The 21,994-nt window shown below is 39.0% G+C and overlaps 1 protein-coding gene across 6 annotated transcripts in view; it reads right to left on the reverse strand.

Moving 5' to 3' along the window:
• Window positions 1–21,994, reverse strand: part of polg2 (polymerase (DNA directed), gamma 2, accessory subunit) — a 47,409-nt gene that overhangs the window by 11,161 nt on the left and 14,254 nt on the right. For 4 of the 6 annotated variants that reach the window (XM_069929722.1, XM_069929720.1, XM_069929723.1 and 1 more), the window contains exons 3-8: window positions 12,614–12,743; window positions 11,859–11,964; window positions 9,218–9,391; window positions 4,627–4,767; window positions 3,589–3,669; window positions 2,150–2,250 (exon numbers count right to left, since the gene is read on the reverse strand). In XM_069929722.1, coding sequence (XP_069785823.1) covers window positions 2,150–2,250; window positions 3,589–3,669; window positions 4,627–4,767; window positions 9,218–9,391; window positions 11,859–11,964; window positions 12,614–12,743 — 733 coding nt within the window. The remainder of the gene's footprint in view (window positions 1–2,149; window positions 2,251–3,588; window positions 3,670–4,626; window positions 4,768–9,217; window positions 9,392–11,858; window positions 11,965–12,613; window positions 12,744–21,994) is intronic. The other 2 variants (XM_069929724.1, XM_069929726.1) reach the window with 2 other exon arrangements.

Genomic DNA, 21,994 nt, shown 5'->3' on the forward strand with positions numbered 1-21,994 from the left:
AACAGACTCGCCAAGGCAAATAGCGCCTTTGGAAGACTACACAAAAGAGTCTGGAAAAACAACCAACTGAAAAACCTCACAAAGATAAGCGTATACAGAGCCGTTGTCATACCCACACTCCTGTTCGGCTCCGAATCATGGGTCCTCTACCGGCACCACCTACGGCTCATACTTTTATTTACCCCCCTCCATAAATCTTCGTCCGCGAAGCCAAGCCAAAGAAAGAAGTATAACACCATTAATATTTTTCAATAAAGTTGTGTTCTGGAAAACCACAAAGCTTTATTACAACGTATTTAGTGTAATATGTTCCAATCATATAATTATTTATTCTTTTACCTTGAACTCTTATGCAAACATGTGCATAAAAAATTTTATATGGATATACAAAACTTAAAAAAAAACAAAGATATTTTATTAGCAATAAGTGAATATTGTTTATTTAAGAAAATATTTGTCTAATGTAGTTTTCCCCCTCCCTGTCTCCGGCAAATTCTGCCCACAAAGCCCATCGTGCGCGATCCATCAAGTGAGAAGGGGTGGGTGTGAAAGCGGCCTCGGGGTTATGGAGTCAGCCCGTGATGGTGACTGCCCAGGAGGCTGATTGCCCACTTAGCCTGCTCAAAACTGTGTTATACAAGTTATCCCTATACATGTATTGAGAGAGAGGGAGAGAGGAGAGAGAGAGAAAAAAAAACATTATCTGTCCATTTCCCTCCAGCTCAAAATTCCAGCGGCTGAAACAATAAAATCAGAGATGTGGAATTTAAACATAATTAAATAAACACAGAATTAATTACAAATTTTGCCTATTTTCATTTTAATTGCATTTTAACCTAGACAACTAGTTATTTATTGTTACATTATTAAACTACCTTGCCTATATTTGAAAAGTGTGTCTCCATTCAAACCGAAGGTTGAAAGTTGGAGATACCTGCCACATGTCCTCCCCTCTCCCAGATGGCTCCATCTGCCCTCATTTCCCTTTCTCTTCATCTATCTCTATCTATCACTTTCCAGTCTTCAGTTTATTTTCTTGATCTAGATTACTGTTGCTTGCGTCAACAAACACAGCCACTGGCCACTTAAAAGACTTGCTTTGGAAACTGATATGGGAATGCTTAAGTGGTTCTCCGTCCCGCCACCCACCTCCCCCCACACCCCTGATGATCCAACTGCTACAGGACTATTATTACTGTCCAGTGAAATCCGCCATATAGAAACACATCTCCACTTATTAAAGCATGGGATTCAATGGGAAACAGGGTTTTGTTTTGGGCTCCGGAAAATCATGACAGTTTTCTAGGAACTCGTCTCTAATGGGGAGGTTGGCTATAGGTGCAGAGATTGTGCATTCTATCCACTTGCTGACAATAGAACATTAACTGGAATCATGGGCTTTCAGGAGGATGCAGGAGTCATACTAAATGAATGGAATAATACATTGTGAGTGGAACATAATGTGGAAAAAGATGAGATACTTTTATACTCAATAGCTGTCTTATACACAAACACTACTAGTTGGTGCTCATTTTGCCTCATCCAAGAATCATTCTCATCTTACAACCCTTTGAGGGGAAGAAGGGCTGCCGAGGGCCAAGGGCAATGAAGGCTTCCTGAGCACGTTGGAGATTTGCATCTGGAACTCAGGTTGTCGATGACCGAACTCCTGTGCAGTTGCAGAAGCTGTGGGAGCGCAGGAGGTGAATCCATGGACTCTCAGCGACTCTCAAGGGACTCTCTTTTGTTTCACTTTCTTCTATTGTTAGCAGCAATAGGCAATTCACATTGTGACTTTTTTTTGCCTTACAGCCGAAGAAAGTACATCATGCATTTTACATTTTTAATTTATTATTATATGACAATAAAAGGAACCTTGAACCTATTGTTTCCAATTACTACTGTCTTGTTTTGTACCTTACTTGCTTTTCATTTAAAATTCTATTCCATCCTATAACTTCCATTTTTCATCTATACCCCTCTATAATTTTTCTGCTCTTTAAACCTCAATTATCTCCAACTTTTCCTAGTTGATCTGAAATTTCTATTTTTTTAAAATTACAAACAAATACAAACATTTTAAACAGAGTATTTTATGGAGTTTAACATAAAATTATTCACTCAACAGCAATGTCAAAGTACTTCTTACCTTACAGATAGCTGCTCCAGTGACATGTGCATTGTTTCAAGGTAGCCAGGCCAGACTGTAATTCTCCTCTCTGACAATTCTCGGAACAGCACCTCACATACCTGGAAGCAAAAAATGTCTGATATTAGAAATACAGAATTAGTTAAATAAACAAATTATTATAACTACATCTTAACAGACAACCATAAATATTCAAAAACTATTTAATACAAATAAATACAAAGCTGAAAATTTAAACAATTGCAAGATTTGAAACATTTAACAATTAATTCAAAAGTATGTATACTAACTAATGCCTTTTATTGCCATACCTTGACAAATAAGGTGAATAATTTAGCTGTTTGTACACCACATTATTCCCCAGAACCTGCACTTTGTTCACTGTCCATCAGAGACTTCATGAAGAGCCCAATATTAAATTACTGTCATCAAAAGCCCAGCAAAGTGCAGTCAGGGTGTTAGAGTTGCAGCAGCAAATGTAATAGCACTCAAGTACATAGCTGCTGGGAGTTTTAGGAAAAAAACATTAATATGTTCCAGAATTAATTTAATTTAATTTAGACATACAGCACGTTAACAGGCCCTTTCGGCCAACGAGCCAGTGCCACCCAATTACACCCAAATGACCAGCACCCCAGTACATTTTAAAGGGTGGAAGGAAATCGGAGCCCCCGGGGAAATCCCATGCAGAAATGGGGAAAACATACAAACTCCTTACACACAGAGCAGGATTCAAATCCAAGTCGCTGGTGCTGTACCATGCTGCCCCAGTTTTACATTTTTTTTTGTAAGCCGTTTATTTTTAAGAGAACCATGTTCCTCAAAGCAGTTTGGACTTCCCATTGATGGGCTCAGAAGCTCAAGTCCCAAAAGCACAAAGACTTCAAAGATAAAACCATTATGAAACAAAAACTTATGATTGGTTCCAAAGAGAATTGCAAAGCTCAAAATATACTACATGGGCTACAGATTATGGGGACCAACTGCAGGTTGGTTTAAATCAGTGGTTCTCAACCTTTTTCTTTCCACTCACATACCGCTATGCCATCAGTGCTCTATAATTAGTAAAGGATTGTTTAAGGTGGTATGTGAGTGGGAAGTGAAGGTTGAGAATCACTGCTCACACAATATTTTGCTTGAGAAAAACTGTCATTGGCCCATTTCCTTTGGAGTTATGAAACCATGCACATAACGAGTCAATTAGGTATGATTAAAACAGTGGTTTTCAAACTTTTTCTTTCCACCCACATACTACCTTAAACAATCCTGTACTAATCACAGAGGACTTAAAGTGGTATGGAAATGGAAAGAAAAAGGTTGAGAACCACCAGTTTAAATAGTACAAACCAAACTAATGCAATTATGAACATCAGGGAGCATGACTTGATTAGTGGCATATAGTCATGGCTTTGGGTTCACAAGAAAAAATTTCAGGATACCTGACGTAACTCAACTGTAGGTCCTTTGCCCATGTCTAACGCTACTTTAAATGGAGCCAGAAATGGATGGAGTTTTAGCACCTAAAATAAAACACATGAATATTAATTTTAGCTATTTTCAAAAACATCTAGCATATGAGAAAGCTTTCCAAATACAAATTACAGAATATCCACGATCTAATTGTATGGAAATCCTAATTGTGTGGCATTTGGATTGCCAAATGTTGACTCCTGTACTCTCTCAGACCCCAGTTCAGCTTCCAAACTAACTGGCATCCTGGCATCCAGCGCTGAAAGCTTCCTGATCATATCGGAGGTTTGGATCTGGAGATTGACTTGCCAATGGACTGAACAGGAGCCTGTGTGGCTGCAGAGGATGTGGGAGCACTTGAGGTGAATCCAGACACTCAATGACTCTAAAAGTACTCTATTTTGCTTCTCTTTCTCTTATTACTGGAGGTCCCAGACAATGCTCATGGTGACTCTGCCTTTACAGCAGGCTAAAGTTGATGTATATTGTGAATATTACATTTTTTTGTATTGTTACATTACAATAAAGGAAACTTGAACTTTGATTTTCCCTATCCTTTTAAATTCTCTGGAAAATCTGTCACTCTAACACCTGCAAAATCCCAAGCATATCAGGTTAATGAAGTTTTATTGTTTCATCAATTTGCTAGTGCAATGTATTTGACATGTGAGCAAATAAATAAAGTAACTGCAATGTGTTAAGCAGTGTTGGTACTGCTGTTCTATAAATAGGATTTCAGATCTTAAAAAGTACATTCTCAACTCAAAATGGAGGCAGTCTCTGATTACAGAACTGTGTATTTAAAAAGATATAAATTCTTCAAACATCTCTTTCCCACTGCAAGACTACAGTCCATAGACTCAGGAAGTATTCTCGTCATTGGTTCAAGGACGTATACATATTATTGAGATAAATAGGGACAATTGTTGTCATTTCAATAAAACTACAAAGTAAAATTTTGTTCAAACATTACCTTAATGTTTCATGCATCCAGGTGTTTTGCTTACCTTTTTTTTATTTATGCTTAATTTAGAATCAACTTTCTCAGTCAACTGCAATGAATCAAATAAAAATGCTATCACTCCTCGATCCAGATTCGCACACACTGACAGTACATGTGGAACAACATTCTTCCTTCCATCTCTCCCCTGTTGGCAAAAAAACATCTTCTAGTAAGCATTGATGTATGAGCTAGTGTCCATTCAATGTCATTTGCCCCACCTTCAAAATTTCATTTGTTTTCCCCTCTTCAGAATTCACACAAAAGCTCTTCTTGCTCCTCAGAAATATTACAAATTTCATACAATGTATTCATTTCAAGGCTCTGTAAATAGTGATGAGATAAATAACTGGGTAATGTTCTAGTCGTATCATTAGTTTTAGTGGTTTGGTTGGTAGAATCTTGGTCGAGAAAATCAGTGCTCTTCAAACTGTGCTACAGGACTTTTAAAATTTCACAAGCAATTCTTCAGTTCAAACATTAGAAAGGTAAGGAGAATTCAGAAGTCGGCAAATGACCAGAACTAATGGGAATACATCCAATGTTTTTAACAGAAATAGGGGAGAAAATTGCAGAGTGAATGACTGTGATCTTTCAGTGCTCTTTAGAAATGGGAGGATGCCAGAGGACTGGAAAGTGGCAATAATAGGCTAGTCAGTTTCACCTTGATGCTGAGAGAACTTTACAGACAGTGATTCACAACAGATTAAAAGTCATCTGGTGTCTTAAGCCAAGCCAATAATTCTTAATGGGGTGGCATGGTTAGCATAACGCTGTTACAGCACCAGCGATCCGGGTTCAGATCCACTGATGTCTGTAAGGAGTTTGTACGTTCTCCCCACGTCTGCGTGGGTTTCCTCCAGGTGCTCCAGTTTCCTCCCACCTTCAAAATGTCCAGGGGTTGTCAGTTAATTGGATGTAATAGTGCATCACGGGCTCATGGGCCAGAAGGGCCTGTTATGCGCTGCATGTCTAAATTTAAAAAGAAAATATAATAATTTATAAATATTAACAAATTAGTACAAATTCTTAAAAATGAGATCACAGAATTGATGAGAGGAACATAGTTAACATGGTATACGTGGACCACAAGAATGATTTTTGATAGTGTCACGTAACCAACTCATCAAAATTAAAGGGCTAATGTCAGCCTGATATGATGTTGGGTATGCAAGCAAAAGCAGAGGGTCATGATGATTGGTTGATTTTGCAACACGACGAAGGCAAATAATGGCATTCTCCAGAGATCAGTGTTGGGAAAAGTACTTGGTTATGGATTTATATTAATAACCTATATGGGGTGCAAACAATTTCTAAATTAAAAAAAAACAAAACTTGACAGCATTATAAACTGCAAAGAGGATAGTCATAAACTGCAGCAGAATATAAACAGGCCAATGAAATAGGCACATGAAGTTTAATGCAGAGAAATAACATGACATATTTTGATATGAAGAATGAGGAAAAGCGAGGAAATCACGTGATGGAGTAGTGGCTGGTGAGGGAAAACCAGTCCTCCATGGAGAAAGTGAAAAAAAAGAGTAAAAAACAAAGCACAGCAATAAAACATAAAGAAGCTGCAAGATACAGAATACAAGAAGATCCTGAGGATGGCTCCAAAGAAAAGACCAAAACAACAAAGAAGCAACAAGAAAATCTTCAGAAAAAAATGAAGAAGGCATGTGAGCAAAGAGCTCTCACCAAAAAATTGGTCCGACCTACGAAGCCGGTAAACGGGCGGCTGGGTGGCGACATCTCCTAGGGCGGACTACAATGATGGCTCACAGAGCCAGAAAATGATGCGCAAATGCGCATGCGCGACTCCTCACGCTTGCACAGTATCCAGTACAGCGACGATGCTGACAGGAGCACAGCCCGGCAGCAGGACGCTGCAGTAACTGCTGGAGAAACTGGAGGAGAGACAACTATGGAAGAAGAAGCAACACGGAGACAAGAAAGGGAGCCAGAGAAGGAAGATAAAGGGAAGGATAAAGACTTACAAGAACAAATAGAAGATAAAAAACAAAAGCAGCTGAAAGATAAAGAATATTTTGACAACCAAATAAAGACACTAATGAACACATTAATGGCAGAGTGTAAAACAATAAAAAATATGCAAAAGAAAGAAGTAAGAATGCAAAGAATGGAACTTTCTATAGCAAATATAGGAAAGAGTTGATGAAATGGAAGAGAGGGGTGGTTGTGGAAATGGAGATGAATGACCCAAGAGAAAAACTGGAAGATAGAGACAAGGAGATACAAGATTTGTTAGCTCAAAAAATTGATGTTTTGGAGAATTTTAGCAGATGAAACAATATAAAAATAGTGGGCGTGAAAGAAGGGGAAAAAGGAGCAGATATAAAAGGATTTATAAAAAGATGGATCCCACAAATCTTGGGAGTGGAAGAACTCCAAGAAGAAACAGAAATCAAAAGAGCTCAAAGAAGCCACGCTCCATACTAATAAAGCTACTACGATACACAACGAGAGAGAAAATATTGGAGCTGGCAAGGAAAAAAGTGAAAAAAAAAATAAAGAACCATTGGAATACAATGGGAAAAAAATATTTTTCTACCCAGAAAAAAGAAATGAAAGGAGTTCAACTTGGCAAAAGCGGTACTATGGAAAAAAGGTTATAACTTTGTGTTGCAACATCCGGCAGTGCTAAAGGTATTCATCCCTGGTGAGCAGAATAGACTGTTTTTAGATCCAAAACATGCTCATCGCTTTGCAGAACGATTGCCAAACAGACAATTAGGAGTAGAGGGGAAAAAATATATAGAAAAGGCTTAAGATAATGTATAGAAATAAGTTGGAAAGTTGACAATTTGAATACAGATGTTTAAGGTTGAAAAGGAAAAAAAAGAAAAAAGGAAGAGCTTTGCCATATTTTTAGAATAATATATAGTGTTTCTCTGGGGGAGAGCTGGGGAAGGGAGAAGATCTACCCACTGCGAAATCTGTTGATGTTTGCGGTCCATATCACAACCCAGGTAGAAAAGGAAGTTGTGGTCGTCTTGCAAGGAGCCAAGAGAACTCAATACAGGGAATGTTAATGTTTATTTTAAAGAGTATATCTTGTTTTTGTTGGGTTTCTGTGATTTTTTTTGTTTGTTAGTTATACCGTCACATATAGTAATGAGTAAGAATAATTTAAAGAGTGATTTTGGAAAAAGGGAGATAGAGGGGTTGAAGAGGAAAAAGAGAACTGAAAACGGATGAGTAACCCATATATAGAATATGTTAGAAACCGCTGATTTCAGACCTCCATCTCTTAAAGTGATGTGATACAAGTACGATAAGACTTAAATATGGAAATATAGACGATACGACTATATTTCATTTTTTTTCTTTTTTTTGTGTGTTTTTGCTTTTGATTCTTATTTTAAGTTAGGGGCTGGGGGGGAAGGATAAAGGGGAAAATGGGAAATGTCACTGTGTGTATTTTAATGATGAACACTTCTATATATTGTTATTGATATGGTTTACAGTGCAATAAACAAAAAAATTACACAAAAGAAAATGAGGAAAGGCAATAGTGAAATAAAGGATACCATTGTGAACAGGACCTGGACACAAATCTATTGAATGTGGCAGGACAGCTTGAGAAAATGGTGAGGAAGGCATATGTAATTCCAGGCTTTCTGAGTCGAGAGAAAGTACAAAAAGAGTGCAGTAATGCTAAACCTTTTTAAAATCCCGCTCTAGCCTAATCACGGGTTAATTCTGCCACTACGTGTGGGAAGGGTGTGAAGTGTTTAGAAAAGATTTGAAAAGGTAGTTCTTGGGACAAGGAACTATGGTTAGAAGGATAGATTGAGGGGCTAGGACTATTTTCTTTAGAAAAGAGAAAACTAAGGCAAGATCTGATAGCAATAAATAAAATAATGAGGAGTATGAACAGGCTATTCTCTTAGGTGGAGGGATAGAGAATTAGAGGTTACAGGTACAAAATAAAGAGGAAGATAACTCAAAGTGACAGAAGGAATTTTTTAATGCTGTTTGGTTGGAATCTTGAATGCACTGCCCGCAGATGCAGTGGAGGCAGGCTTCATTGCAACCATCAAGGAGGGAATGAATAATTATATGGTGGGGGAAAAAGTTGCAAGGTTTCGGGGGAAAAAACAAGTGGGCGGAACTGGAGAGACACTCTGTACAGAGACAGCACTGACACGAATGGGTTCTTCTGTCCTTTAACCATTCTATGATTCTCCAAGTTACATTTGAAGGACCACATTTTCTTAGTATTACACCAAAGTACCAAGTAAGATTGGATGTCTGTCAGAGATGGATTTAAATGTTGACCCAATTTAGAATGGCAACATATGACCAAGAGATACAGTCAAGAAGAGATCATTCATTAGTAGTATCAGTCTCATGTTTGAGCCAGCTTTCATATCCAGCTGAAATCAATTGGAAGGGAGGCCAAAGATGCAATCTTAGTTCTTCAGCCCGTAATTAATACTATTAGTATAATAACTTAAATAAACAACTATGATTATGGCCATTTTAACCAACAACTCTGCTCCATGAAGAAATGATCATTGTTAATTAATAGCATTTCTTACACATCAAATAAACAAGAATTGCACACATACTTGCAAGCTTGATTTATTTCCATGGTGCTCACGCACAAGACTGCTATCTTCCAGATTTACCAATGTCTCAATTGGTTCCTTCCCCCAAGGAAATTTGAAGTACAGCATGGTTCCTTTAATCCCATCTTGATCCTGGGAATCACTAGCTGTGAAACTGGACGGACTTTTGGCAAACTATAAAACAACCAGTAACAGAATTTTTTAAAGGAGTTATTAAACGTTATTTAAAAAGTTATTAAATGTGCCTTGTCAGTAGCCAGAAAATGTATAGTAGTTATGTGGAAGTCCAATTCCCAGCTAAATATTGCATGATGGAATATGTCAATACAGTGTTATATTCCCCTGGAGAAATTTACGGAAGCGATATGACACATTTGTTGAAGTGTGGCAACCATATCTGAGGCACATAGGTGCATAGATATAATTCACATCCCCCTCCCTCCCTGAATAAGAGAAAAGAAACAATCCGGGCCGAAGGGCCTACTCCAGCTCCTATTGTCTATTGTCTATTGTCCCAGCAGGTAAAGGATTAAGAGTATGAAATGAGGAATGCGGCACAGACAATGGGTGTTTTTGCCCCTACTTGTTTTTATTTAACATCAGAGGGGCTCTAGCTTCAAGGAGGATCATTGTCTTTCTCGGTATTTAGGTGGTTTTTGTATGTTTGTGTTTCTGTATTTTTATAGTTCGGTATTTGTATAATTTAAGGGATAGGGAGGAAAGATGTAAGGAGGGGGAAATAATGACTGTAAATCATATTACAGAGGAAAGAGAATGTAATATTTTGTTTATTGGATTTGTATGAGTCTTTGGAAATTCAAAAATAAAATATTTTAAAAGTTATTAAATGATAAATAAGCTCCTGGAAATTTGTTCCTTTTCTAATCCTTCTCCAAAGCAAAAGCAATAATCATGAAAAATTGGGTTAGCATCATGGTGTCAGAAAGGAGCAGCCACAATCACAAAATAACGGATCAGCCATTCAGGACCGAGATGAAAAGCAAACTCTTGGGTAATTAATTTTTTGAAATCTGTGCTCATGAGGGATATTATGGCTCAGTTGTTGAATATATTTAAGACATGCAGCAGTAGATTTTTGGGAAATAGATCAGGAAAATGATACCAAGTTTTAAAAAAAATAGTCACAATTTTAGTACAAAGAGCTGAATGGCCCTATATCTATTTTTATTTCTTATATTCTTTTTAACAGAGTTTGGATCCATTAAAATTTTATAGATCACTTTTCAATAAGGTTAGATATTGCTATTTTCATTAAAAAAGATGTTTCTTCGCTTCTTAAGTGGCTTTGACCCAGCTACAAAATGCTTTTGACATTTTCAGTTTATGTAATTAATTCAAATATGCACACCTCCTTTTTGAGGGGGTATGAAAAATAGCGAAGTAGATGTTATAGCTTTTTAACAAATGTGAAATTTTAGCCTTTCTTAACAATTTGCAAACTTCAGACTTCTGGTTATTGAAATTATTTAATGTACAGCTTAATCTAGGTATTTGATTTCTTCATAAAGTTCATGGATACAAATGAAGGAAGCTATCAATGTATTGAAATACTGCAGTTTGCTTTCTTTAAATTAAATTTAGACATAACTCTCAGTTACAGACCCTTCCTGCCCATGTACTTATGCCGCCCAAATACCTCAATTGACCTACAACTCCTCCCATACATTTTAAACAGTGCAAGAAACCAAAATGCTCAGAGGAAACCCACACAGACATAAGGTCCACTGTTATTTAACAGATCATAATAGTTGATGATTTCCAAGCGATTTCCCACCCAGGATACAAGAATAGATTCATCTCTATCAACAACTTGTAAATCAATTATAACATGTGGATTTTAAAATGCTGAACTTCCATTTTTTGGCCCATTATTTCTGGAGCTATCACAGCATAAAATGCATTCAGAAGTATTATTAAAATGACATAATTGAGTGAAAAGAGAAGATTCTGAAATTCAAGTAATCGGCAACCTCAATAAACCAGCAAAAAAAAAAGGAAAATAAACTTTAAAACTTATATAGAAATAAAATAGGTAAAAAAATATGCAAGTTTAAAACTGCAAAAGTAAATGAACTCTGAAGTAACACAAACTTTTGGTGAAGGGAGCAAATATTCAGCCATCAGAGTGCCTTGGTCACGCTTTGTTTGAATAAAAATGTGAAACAGCATTGGCGTTGCCCAGGATGCCACTTGATGTTGGGTTGACTCTCTTTAAATTGCTTCCTTATTCCTGCTTAGTAAGAGACACCACGGTCAGAGGCTATATCTGTAAACTTGGGCGTGGGGGGAGGGGGGGCGGTTAATTATCTATAATGTTATAGTTCATCTTTTGGGTGGCTCCATGGAGGGGGAGGAACCTGCAGACACAGTGACAGTTAAATGTTTTCAAAGGATGTGACTGAAAATAAAGCAAAATGCTTTACGGTTTAAACAGTATATTCACTCACACAAATGAAGTTAGTTCAGTGTAAGTATAGTATTATATTTTTGTCTTTTAAACTGTTTATTCTTAATGCAAGTGTATCTGTTAGGCATTAGTCTCAAGCAACCGGAAAATACACTTATCCGCCATCTACCAATCCCCATAGTTGCAAGATACCAGGGGTTTTACTGTACTTACTTTCCTCCACCACATTAACCGTTGACGAACCCAGTAATCGAGCCAATGTCCTGAAGTCCGAGGAGAACTAAACCATACCAATGATGCCAATTCCACCTCCGCACTTCTTCAAAAATAATAGGAGACAAAAGTTACAAAACAGTAATAAAATTCCTCTTATAATATTATGCTTTAAGTAATACTTTAATCATGCTCTATTTCCCTTCAGTTGAAAGCCAAGATATTTTTCTTTAAAAAACAGCGAATTCAGACACATTGAGCAACAAATTGAGCTAATAATTCCACAAATGATACTAAAATAGGAGGCAGGGCGCATCTTTCTGAGAAATAAAGAAAACTGCAAAGGATTATAAGATGGTGACAGACAAATGTTAATGACACCAAAGATGATACAATTTAGCAAGGAAAAAGAGTTTCATTTTGAATTGAAAAACAGCTGTAAAAATGCTCCCAAGCAACTCGGTAGATTAAGTTTTAAAAAATCTACAGAAGTGGATACTTGGGGGAATAATGGGCAAGAATAGAATATGAACATGGAGATGTAATGACAAATTCACATGTGGGAGATGGCTATGCAAATTTCGACTAAAATTATCACAGAGAACTGAGAGGGTCAGTACCCATTCAGCATGATACAAGGGACTTACTTTAAATTAAAGATTTTGCTTCGTTTGTGAACAAGTGATGCTATTTTACTGTTGGCAGGTTACTCATGAAACAAAGAAACTACTGCATGTTGTGCTTGAGTTTCATACCTTAACACATGGCAGACAGCGGAGCATTTAGATACAGGAAAGGGCTGATAACAAACTCCTATCTCAGCTAATCCAAACGGTAACTTCCTGTTCACAAGATTCAAAGATTTGATGTATGCACGAATTGCTCCTGCAGTAGATCAAAACAGAGCTTCAGACTTCAAAAAGATTACATTAACTATATGATAAAATTGATAAAACTTCACTTTTAACTAGCTTTAACTGAACATTTATCTTTAAATCATCATATCTCATTGCTTGTTTAGCATTGGTCTTAATTTAGATCATCTGCAAAATCCCCCATAGCACACTCATACAACATATGGAGTTTTCAAAATCATGTTCACTATTTAAATATTTACCAAATTGAGCAATATTTAACGTAGTAAATACACAAATTATGAATATGTTTATGAAGGAAAAGGAAACCACATACAAGACATATGAATAAATTTAAAAGCAAATGGGGAAACTACAGAACTTTGTTCAGATTGGTTAGAAAATGAAAATTGCTAATACAAGCAATTGAGGAAATAGACATTTTCAGCAAAAAGCTAAGCAAAGACATGAAAAGAGAATGGCGAACAATAGGCTTCTGGGGTTAGATGCGGAGTGAGACTGCTGAATGACTAATGAACTTCCAAAACAACTTTCTGAGACTTAATAATATTTATTTTAATATATGAAAGCATGTACTGTGCATACACATAATTTTGTTTGTAGATGTGCTACGTCCATAAGTGGGTTTGCACTGTTGTGGATCAGAGACCACTGTTTTGTCAGGTTGTACTGGTACAGTCGGATGATAAATAAATTTAAACTTGATCACCACAAATAGGTCAATACTGCCATCACTTGTTGCTGGAGCAGAATTACTGTTAATTATTTTATGATCTCCCACAAATCCCTTCATCAATCTTCTCCCAGATAGTGGGACCAATTCACTGGAATGTCATTCTATGGATCCAGTGAATAGCATCTTTCTCCCAGGTTATTGGGTCTAAAACAAGACATAGATTTAAGGTGAGAGGGAAAAGATTTTTAGAGAGTACTCGAGGGGCATCTTTTTCACACAGAATGTGATGGATTTGTAGAATGAGCTGCCAGAGGAAGCAGTGGACCTGAGTACAAGTGTAATATATTAAAAGACATTTGGACAAGTACACGGATAGAAATAGTTTAGAGAGGGATATTTCAAACAATTGGGTTCGGCTCAAGTAGACAAATTAGTGGCATTCAACTCGTATATAAAGTGGGTGGAAAGGTACAGTACATGTGTGATGACTGGAGAAAGAAATCAGAATGAAGAGCCTTCCATTGAACAGATTGATGAAAGAGAACAGCAACCACCATCCACTCTGCCCACATCATTCTGTGTACATCTGTGAAATATCCCCAGTTTTCGCATCTTCAAAGGTGACAATTCGTCTCTCCAGTCTATGTTCACAACACACTGCCCTCCATTCTCTCTGCACCAATCCCAACCTCACTGGTGCAAAGTCTCTTCAGTCTATAATTGTAATTGTAGGTTTTTCTTCCCAGTAAACGTTTTATGGACCTTTTCTGATGTTTTCACATCTTTTTCATTTTGTGGCAATCAAAAATGAATACAACATGGCATCTGAGGCCAGGCCACAGCTTTAAAGATTCAGCATAATTTCTTTGCTTTACACTTATGTCCCACTCACAAAGCCAAGATGTGTATGCCTCATTAACCACTTTCTCAAACTGCCTTGCCATCTTCAATGACGAGCTCAAATAGCTACAGGTCCCTCTGCTCCCACACTCCAGTTAAAATAATTCATTGCCACTCCTCGTTCTTTTCCCTAAATACCCCAAATGCGGCTTTATTGATGTCATGTACTGGTGTAACATGATGTCCCAAATCCTGCATTCAGTACTTCAATCAATGAAGTGCCAAACATCTCTTTCACCCTGTTTACCTGTGTCACCATTTTCAGGGAACGACATACCTGTATCCGCTGGGTCTTGGTATTCAAGAGCACTCTCCACTGTTCTGACATTTACCATGCAAGCCCTGGCTTGGTTTGACTTACCAAAATGTAACACCTCACATCAGTGAAATTCCATCTGTCATTCCTTAGCCCATTTCATCTGGATCTGTTGTAATCCTAGATAGCTTTCCTTACTGTCCACTATATCTCCAATATCTTAACATATTCATCATCCTACATTAGCCACATTATCTCCAATTATTCTTTTTTCTTTGGCTTGGCTTCGCGGACGAAGATTTATGGAGGGGGTAAAAAGTCCACGTCAGCTGCAGGCTCGTTTGTGGCTGACCAGTCCGATGCGGGACAGGCAGACACGATTGCAGCGGTTGCAAGGGAAAATTGGTTGGTTGGGGTTGGGTGTTGGGTTTTTCCTCCTTTGCCTTTTGTCAGTGAGGTGGGCTCTGCGGTCTTCTTCAAAGGAGGCTGCTGCCCGCCAAACTGTGAGGCGCCAAGATGCACGGTTTGAGGCGTTATCAGCCCATTGGCGGTGGTCAATGTGGCAGGCACCAAGAGATTTCTTTAGGCAGTCCTTGTACCTTTTCTTTGGTGCACCTCTGTCACGGTGGCCAGTGGAGAGCTCGCCATATAATACGATCTTGGGAAGGCGATGGTCCTCCATTCTGGAGACGTGACCCATCCAGCGCAGCTGGATCTTCAGCAGCGTGGACTCGATGCTGTCGACCTCTGCCATCTCGAGTACCTCGACGTTAGGGGTGTGAGCGCTCCAATGGATGTTGAGGATGGAGCGGAGACAACGCTGGTGGAAGCGTTCTAGGAGCCGTAGGTGGTGCCGGTAGAGGACCCATGATTCGGAGCCGAACAGGAGTGTGGGTATGACAACGGCTCTGTATACGCTTATCTTTGTGAGGTTTTTCAGTTGGTTGTTTTTCCAGACTCTTTTGTGTAGTCTTCCAAAGGCGCTATTTGCCTTGGCGAGTCTGTTGTCTATCTCATTGTCGATCCTTGCATCTGATGAAATGGTGCAGCCGAGATAGGTAAACTGGTTGACCGTTTTGAGTTTTGTGTGCCCGATGGAGATGTGGGGGGGCTGGTAGTCATGGTGGGGAGCTGGCTGATGGAGGACCTCAGTTTTCTTCAGGCTGACTTCCAGGCCAAACATTTTGGCAGTTTCCGCAAAGCAGGACGTCAAGCGCTGAAGAGCTGGCTCTGAATGGGCAACTAAAGCGGCATCATCTGCAAAGAGTAGTTCACGGACAAGTTTCTCTTGTGTCTTGGTGTGAGCTTGCAGGCGCCTCAGATTGAAGAGACTGCCATCCGTGCGGTACCGGATGTAAACAGCGTCTTCATTGTTGGGGTCTTTCATGGCTTGGTTCAGCATCATGCTGAAGAAGTTATAACAAGAGAGTAAATCAACAAAGCCTCTTTGATGCTATTTCCAAGTGTAGGGATATAGCAGAAATGTTAGAACTCAGGAGTTAAATCAAGAGGAGGAAATCAAGTCTCACCAAAGCATCAGATTAATTTACTTAATAGTCACAAGGGCAGTGAAACAAATGCACTGAATTTTAAAAAAAATTTCTTGTTCTTTGGGGCAGGAAATCTGCTTCCTTAGCCTTTCTGACCTCTAACGACACTAGATCCATACAAATGTGGTTGACTCTGGATACTCTCATCCATTGCAAGCCACACAGGGCAATTCAAAATGGCACCTTGCTAGCAGTGTTCACATCTTGTAAGAAATTGAAAAATTCCCAGAAGAAGGTTGGCGTCAGTGCCTCGGGAGCGCTTCTGACTCATTCAGGTGAATACGTCTTTAGCCACAAGAGGGTAAATTATGTGGCTTTACAGGGAAGGGGATGTTCAGGCCACCTGAAAGGGCCTTATAGAAACTAACCCAGCAGCAGAGGAAATCTAAAAAGTTCTGAAGAGTTCACTTTATACTCTCTTGCCCACACCCACACCTTAGAGAGAAATTTTTTTTCTCTGCTGTTCCTTTGTGACTGAATTAACCCTTTGTTTTGCTAATCTTAAGAGCTTTCATCTTTTTAAAACAACACTGAATCACTTTAAATGTTCTACTTGAAACTCTAAAGATAAATCATGTTATGGACCAAAACAGGCCAGTAATTAGAAGATCTTTAAATACATGCAGATTTTTGGAGGAGTCACGTGATGGAGTAGTGGCCGGTAGGAGAATACCAGCCCTCTCCAGAAAAGAAGAAATAAAGTGAAGAAAATACAAAGTTCAAGAAACACAAAACACAACAAATAAAAGATAAAGATGTGGAGAAAAGAAAGAAAATGGCCCCCAAGAAGGAAAAAGTAAAACGGGAAAAAAATAATAAGAAAAAACTCCGGAAGAGAAAGGAGAAGGCCTTACCTGCATGAAAAAAACAGGGAGAAAAGTGCCTGCTCCCCAAGGTTGGTGACGACCCCGCAGAGTTGCGACCTCCCGACCGCTGGACTGCAAAAATGGCTCTCTGAGCCAAACAGAAGCGCGCATGCACAAACTAAGGAAAAAGAAAACACCGACGGGAGGGGTCCCAGCTGAGGAGCGAACTAACACAGCGCGACCAGGTGAGGTATGCCCGAAATCAGGGCTCTCAGCTGAAAGAAGCGGAAAGCAATAGGAAAGGGAGTGATAGGAAAGAAGAACAGCAACAGGAGGCCCAACAGATGACTAGACCAGAAGAAGGGGACCAACAGCAAGAAGCCATGCAAGAAGACGCCCAGTAAAGTGAGGCAAGCATCTCAACAAGAAAGTCAGAAGAGACACAGATACGAGGAAGAGAAGTAGAAGACACAAACACAGGTGCAGACACAGAAGAAGAGGAAGAAGAAGACCAAGGCCTGCACAGAGGAATAGAAGGTAAAATAGATGGACAGTATATAGATTTTTAAAATTTTCAAGAACAAATGAGAGCATTAAAAGAATGGTTGACATTAGAATTTAGTGAAATGAAAAGAAAAATGAAAAGTACAGAAGAAAAAGTGAGTAGAATAGAGCTGGTCATGACAGAAATAGGAAAAAGATTAGAAAATGTGGAAGAACGAGAAACGGCTGTAGAAATGGAAGTGAATGACTTAAGAAGAAAATTGGAAGACAATGACAAAAAAGTTAAAGAGTCACAAGAGTTGTTAGCTCAAAAGATGGATATAATGGAAAACTATAGTAGGCGAAACAACATAAATATAGTAGGCCTAAAGGAAGATGAAGAAGGCACAGATATGAAGGAATTTATAAAAGAATGGTTCCCAAAGGTCCTGGGAATGCCAGAAATGCAGGAAGGAATGGAAATAGAAAGGGCACACAGAACACTAGCCCCGAAACCACAGACACAACAAAAATCAAGGTCCGTTTTAGTAAAATATACTGGAGCGGGCAAGGAATAAAATTAGAGAAGACAAAAAACCATTGGAATACAAGGGTCAAAAAATATCTTTTTTACCCAGACACAAGTTTTGAACTCCTAAAGAAGAGGAAGGAGTTTAACACAGCAAAATTGATCCTATGGAAAAAAGGCTATAAATTTATGTTAAGACATCCAGCTGTGCTTAAAATATTTATCCTGGGGAAGCAAAACAGACTGTTCTCGGATCCGGAGAAAGCACGAGAATTTGCAGAACACCTGCAGGACAGAAGGAGAGATGAAGAGATGTAACAAGAACGAAGAATGATGACAAACTACATATAAAGATGTAAAAATAATGTATAAGTGAGAACTAAAGAAGGGAAATAAAAGGGAAGAAAGGAAGTAAGGGGGGAAAAAAATACATGCAGATTTTTTAAGGCATCATAAAACAAATTGATTTATCAAGTGCCCATTTATTTTCTCACTTCTGAAACTTTCATGAATAAGCTGCATAACCCAGTCAGATCTTTGTTAAAGAGGTGAAAAGTTTCAGGTTAATCACTTTTGAGAAGACAAATTAGTTCTCAACCTACTCTGCCCCAAATAAGAATATTAAAAAGTGGTTCACATGGAACCATACATGAGTGGCATAACAGTGTAGAGAAAACAATGTTTTAAAATGCCTGCTGCAGTGTAGATTTTTATTGCTACTTTTTCTTAAACTCAGATTATTCACTTTTAAACCACCCTTGTTTTTGTTAGACACTCCAATTCTTTTTAAGATGAGCATTTTCAACTCAGTGATAAATTAACCTGTTGGTAGTGCAATAAATAAATAATTAAACAGAGAATTCACTGAAATGCAGTACCTCAGCAACAGATAAGATACCAAGATAAACAAGGCAAGCAGCATATTTAACATAATAACATAACAATTACAGCATGGAAACAGGCCATTAGGCCCTTCTAGTCCGCACCGAACCAAACACCCCTTTCTAGTCCCACCTCCCTGCACAATGCCCATAACCCTCCATCTTCTTATCCATATACCTGTCCAACCTTTTCTTAAATAATACAATTGACTCCGCCACCACTATTTCTCCCGGAAGCTCATTCCACACGGCTACCACTCTCTAAGTAAAGAAGTTCCCCCTCATGTTACCTCTAAACCTCTGCCCCTTAATTCTTAACTCATGTCCTCTTGTTTTAATCTTTCCTCCTCTTAACGGAAATAGTCTATCCACATCCACTCTGTCTATCCCTTTCATAATCTTAAATACTTCTATCAAATCCCCTCTCAACCTTCTACGCTCCAAAGAATAAAGACCTAATCTGTCCAATCTCTCCCTATACTCTAGATGCTTAAACCCAGGTAACATTCTGGTCAACCTTCTCTGCACTCTCTCCACTCTGTTTATATCCTTCCTATAATTAGGCGACCAGAACTGCACACAGAACTCCAAATTAGGCCGCACCAACGTCTTATACAATCTCAACATCACCTCCCAATTCCTATATTCCATGCAATGATTGATAAAGGCCAGCATACTAAAAGCCTTCTTCACCACCCTATTCATGTGAGTTTCTACCTTCAGGGAACGATGTACCGTTACTCCTAAATCTTTCTGCTCTTCTGTATTCCTCAATGCTCTCCCATTTACCACGTAAGTCCTATTCTGATTCTTCTTACCAAAATGAAGCACCTCACACTCATCAGCATTAAATTCCATCTGCCATTTTTCAGCCCACTTTTCTAAGCAGCCCAAATCCCTCTGCAATCCTTGAAAACCTTTTTCATTATCCACTATTCCACCTATCTTAGTATCGTCTGCATATTTACTAATTTCTAGACAAATGGGGCAGTGAGAAAAATAAAGATTAAAAAACCTAAACATTCATTCAACTTTGACTCCTAGACACAAAATGAGAATTATTTAAGGTATATTGTCGGAATGCAGCAGAGATATAGTCCAACTATAGAATAATTAGTTGAAATTGAAAAAAGGTATGATAGGAAAATGAAGAGATGTACTTAAAGCTCTATATAGAGCCTTCCATTTTTTTTTAGTATTTGGATTTTTCACTTCATTCAGACCCCATTCTTTTGTCTGAAAGGAAGGGGGGGGGGGGGGAAGAGAGAAAAAAAACTAACTCCTTTACAATTAGTCAGCAACCAGATTTGCCAGCTATGTAGCATGTGCACTTACAGTAGCGGGACACATTAACCCTTGAGAATCAACAATGGGAATAGAGGGGTTGCGCCTACACATCCCTCTACTCAATTATGGATTAAGCCGGCCAGCCTGTGACAGATTATGCTACATTTTATATTATATATAGATATTTGTTTTTGGAAGATAGATTGTGGGGTTTTTAGTTAGGTCACACATAGATACAAACACTTCAAAACAGATCTCATTTAAAATACAAGAGCTTGGCTCAAGCCAGATAGTCCAGGCTTCAAGTGCCTTTGCAAAAACTTTGAAGAATGCCTATAGAGACTTCACAAGTAGATGTTAATTGGACATGCTGTGAAGTATTAGATTATTGTTTTGGAAAGCAACAGATGAACGGAATCAGAAGATTGGGTCTGGTGCAGCAGTCTGTCTGAATGCAGTTTGCTGTTCTAAGAGGGTCATGTGGTTTTCTCTGTGTGTGTGTGTGTGTGTGTGTGTGTGTGTGTGTGTGTGTGTGTGTGTGTGTGTGTGTGTGTGTGCGCGCGCGCGCGCGCACGTGTGTGTGTGAGGGAGAGAGAGAGAATTCAGTTCTACAGTTCAGCAGCAGAAGCTGGGACTGGAATATGACAAACTGGCAAGCTTGTGGAAAAACTCCATTTTGAAGACGGGTTGTGAGTTCTTAGTTCAGCCTGTTCAAAGTCCTTGTGGACCATAAAAGAGGAGAGGACTGGCTGCCTAATGTTTCACTTGAAATAAGGGAAACAGAATAGGAACTTTGTGGTTACCTGAAAGAAAGAGGTTATCATCTGGAAAACCCCGATGGGGCAAGTTTCTTCGGCAAAACACTGAAGTGGCTGATTGGAAGGAATCAGTTGTATGTGTTCAATGAGCAACAAATCTCTCTGAAAACCAACAAGAATCTTCCTAAGCAGTAACCATTTACCTTTCAAGCAATAATGCCTGGTGAAGATTCATAAATGTCAAATTCTGTGCACAGTATAAGAATTGCTGGTGAACTTGGAGTGAGAAGTGAGATTGGACTGTGAATCAAAGAACTTTTCTGAACTTACGCACAGATTACATATACATGCAGTTAGAATTAGAAGAGGGTTAAGTTAGGTTAAGATAAGTTAATAGTAGTAAGTTAAAGTTTGATCCTGTTTTTATGTTTAAAGAAAATTAAAAGTAACTTTTGTTTAAGTTCTGGGTTTAGGGGTCCTCCTGGCCCGTACAGGCCAAACGTGTACAGTAGCTGATTATGTGCACAACGGCAAAGAAGGAATTGTCGTGACTGCTGCAGTAGCACTACCGAATAAAGAGACATCCACACACTGTGAGTGTGAACCAAATAATGACTTTATTGGTTTAAATTTGCTGCATTTCCACGGTGTCCTGCCTACTTCTGGTGATGTACCTCTGCAGAAGTGGAGGGCTCCTTAGCCCACATGTGGAGCTAGGCGCAAGCTCCTTCTCGGCAATGAAGGGGAGCCTGCAGCATCTTTGACCGGCTACATGTTGCGGCGACTCGGCCTGTTTACTCGCATGGTCGCTCGGCCTGCTACTCTCTGAGCGGTCTGACTAACAGTCACTGGGTGGTCTGCCTCTGTGTTTGACCAGGAGGTCCGGGGCCAGCAGGTCGGAGTCCAGATGCACGACTTTGAGGCGGTCGACTGTGAACCTGACCTGTTGGCTGCCAATGTCCAATGTGAACACCAGCCATCTCTCCGCAGTACCTTGAAAGGGCCTTGTAGGGGTGTCTCTTGCTGTCCTCTGCATATGAAAACGTAGTGGGTGAACTGCAGATCCGCTAGAACATGGCTGGGTGGCAAGCTGGACGGTGGTGGGGGGAGTTGACCACCTGATTGCTCTCTCAGC

The sequence above is a fragment of the Narcine bancroftii genome, chromosome 3 (assembly GCF_036971445.1).
Source record: "Narcine bancroftii isolate sNarBan1 chromosome 3, sNarBan1.hap1, whole genome shotgun sequence".
Taxonomy (NCBI): Eukaryota; Metazoa; Chordata; class Chondrichthyes; order Torpediniformes; family Narcinidae; genus Narcine; species Narcine bancroftii.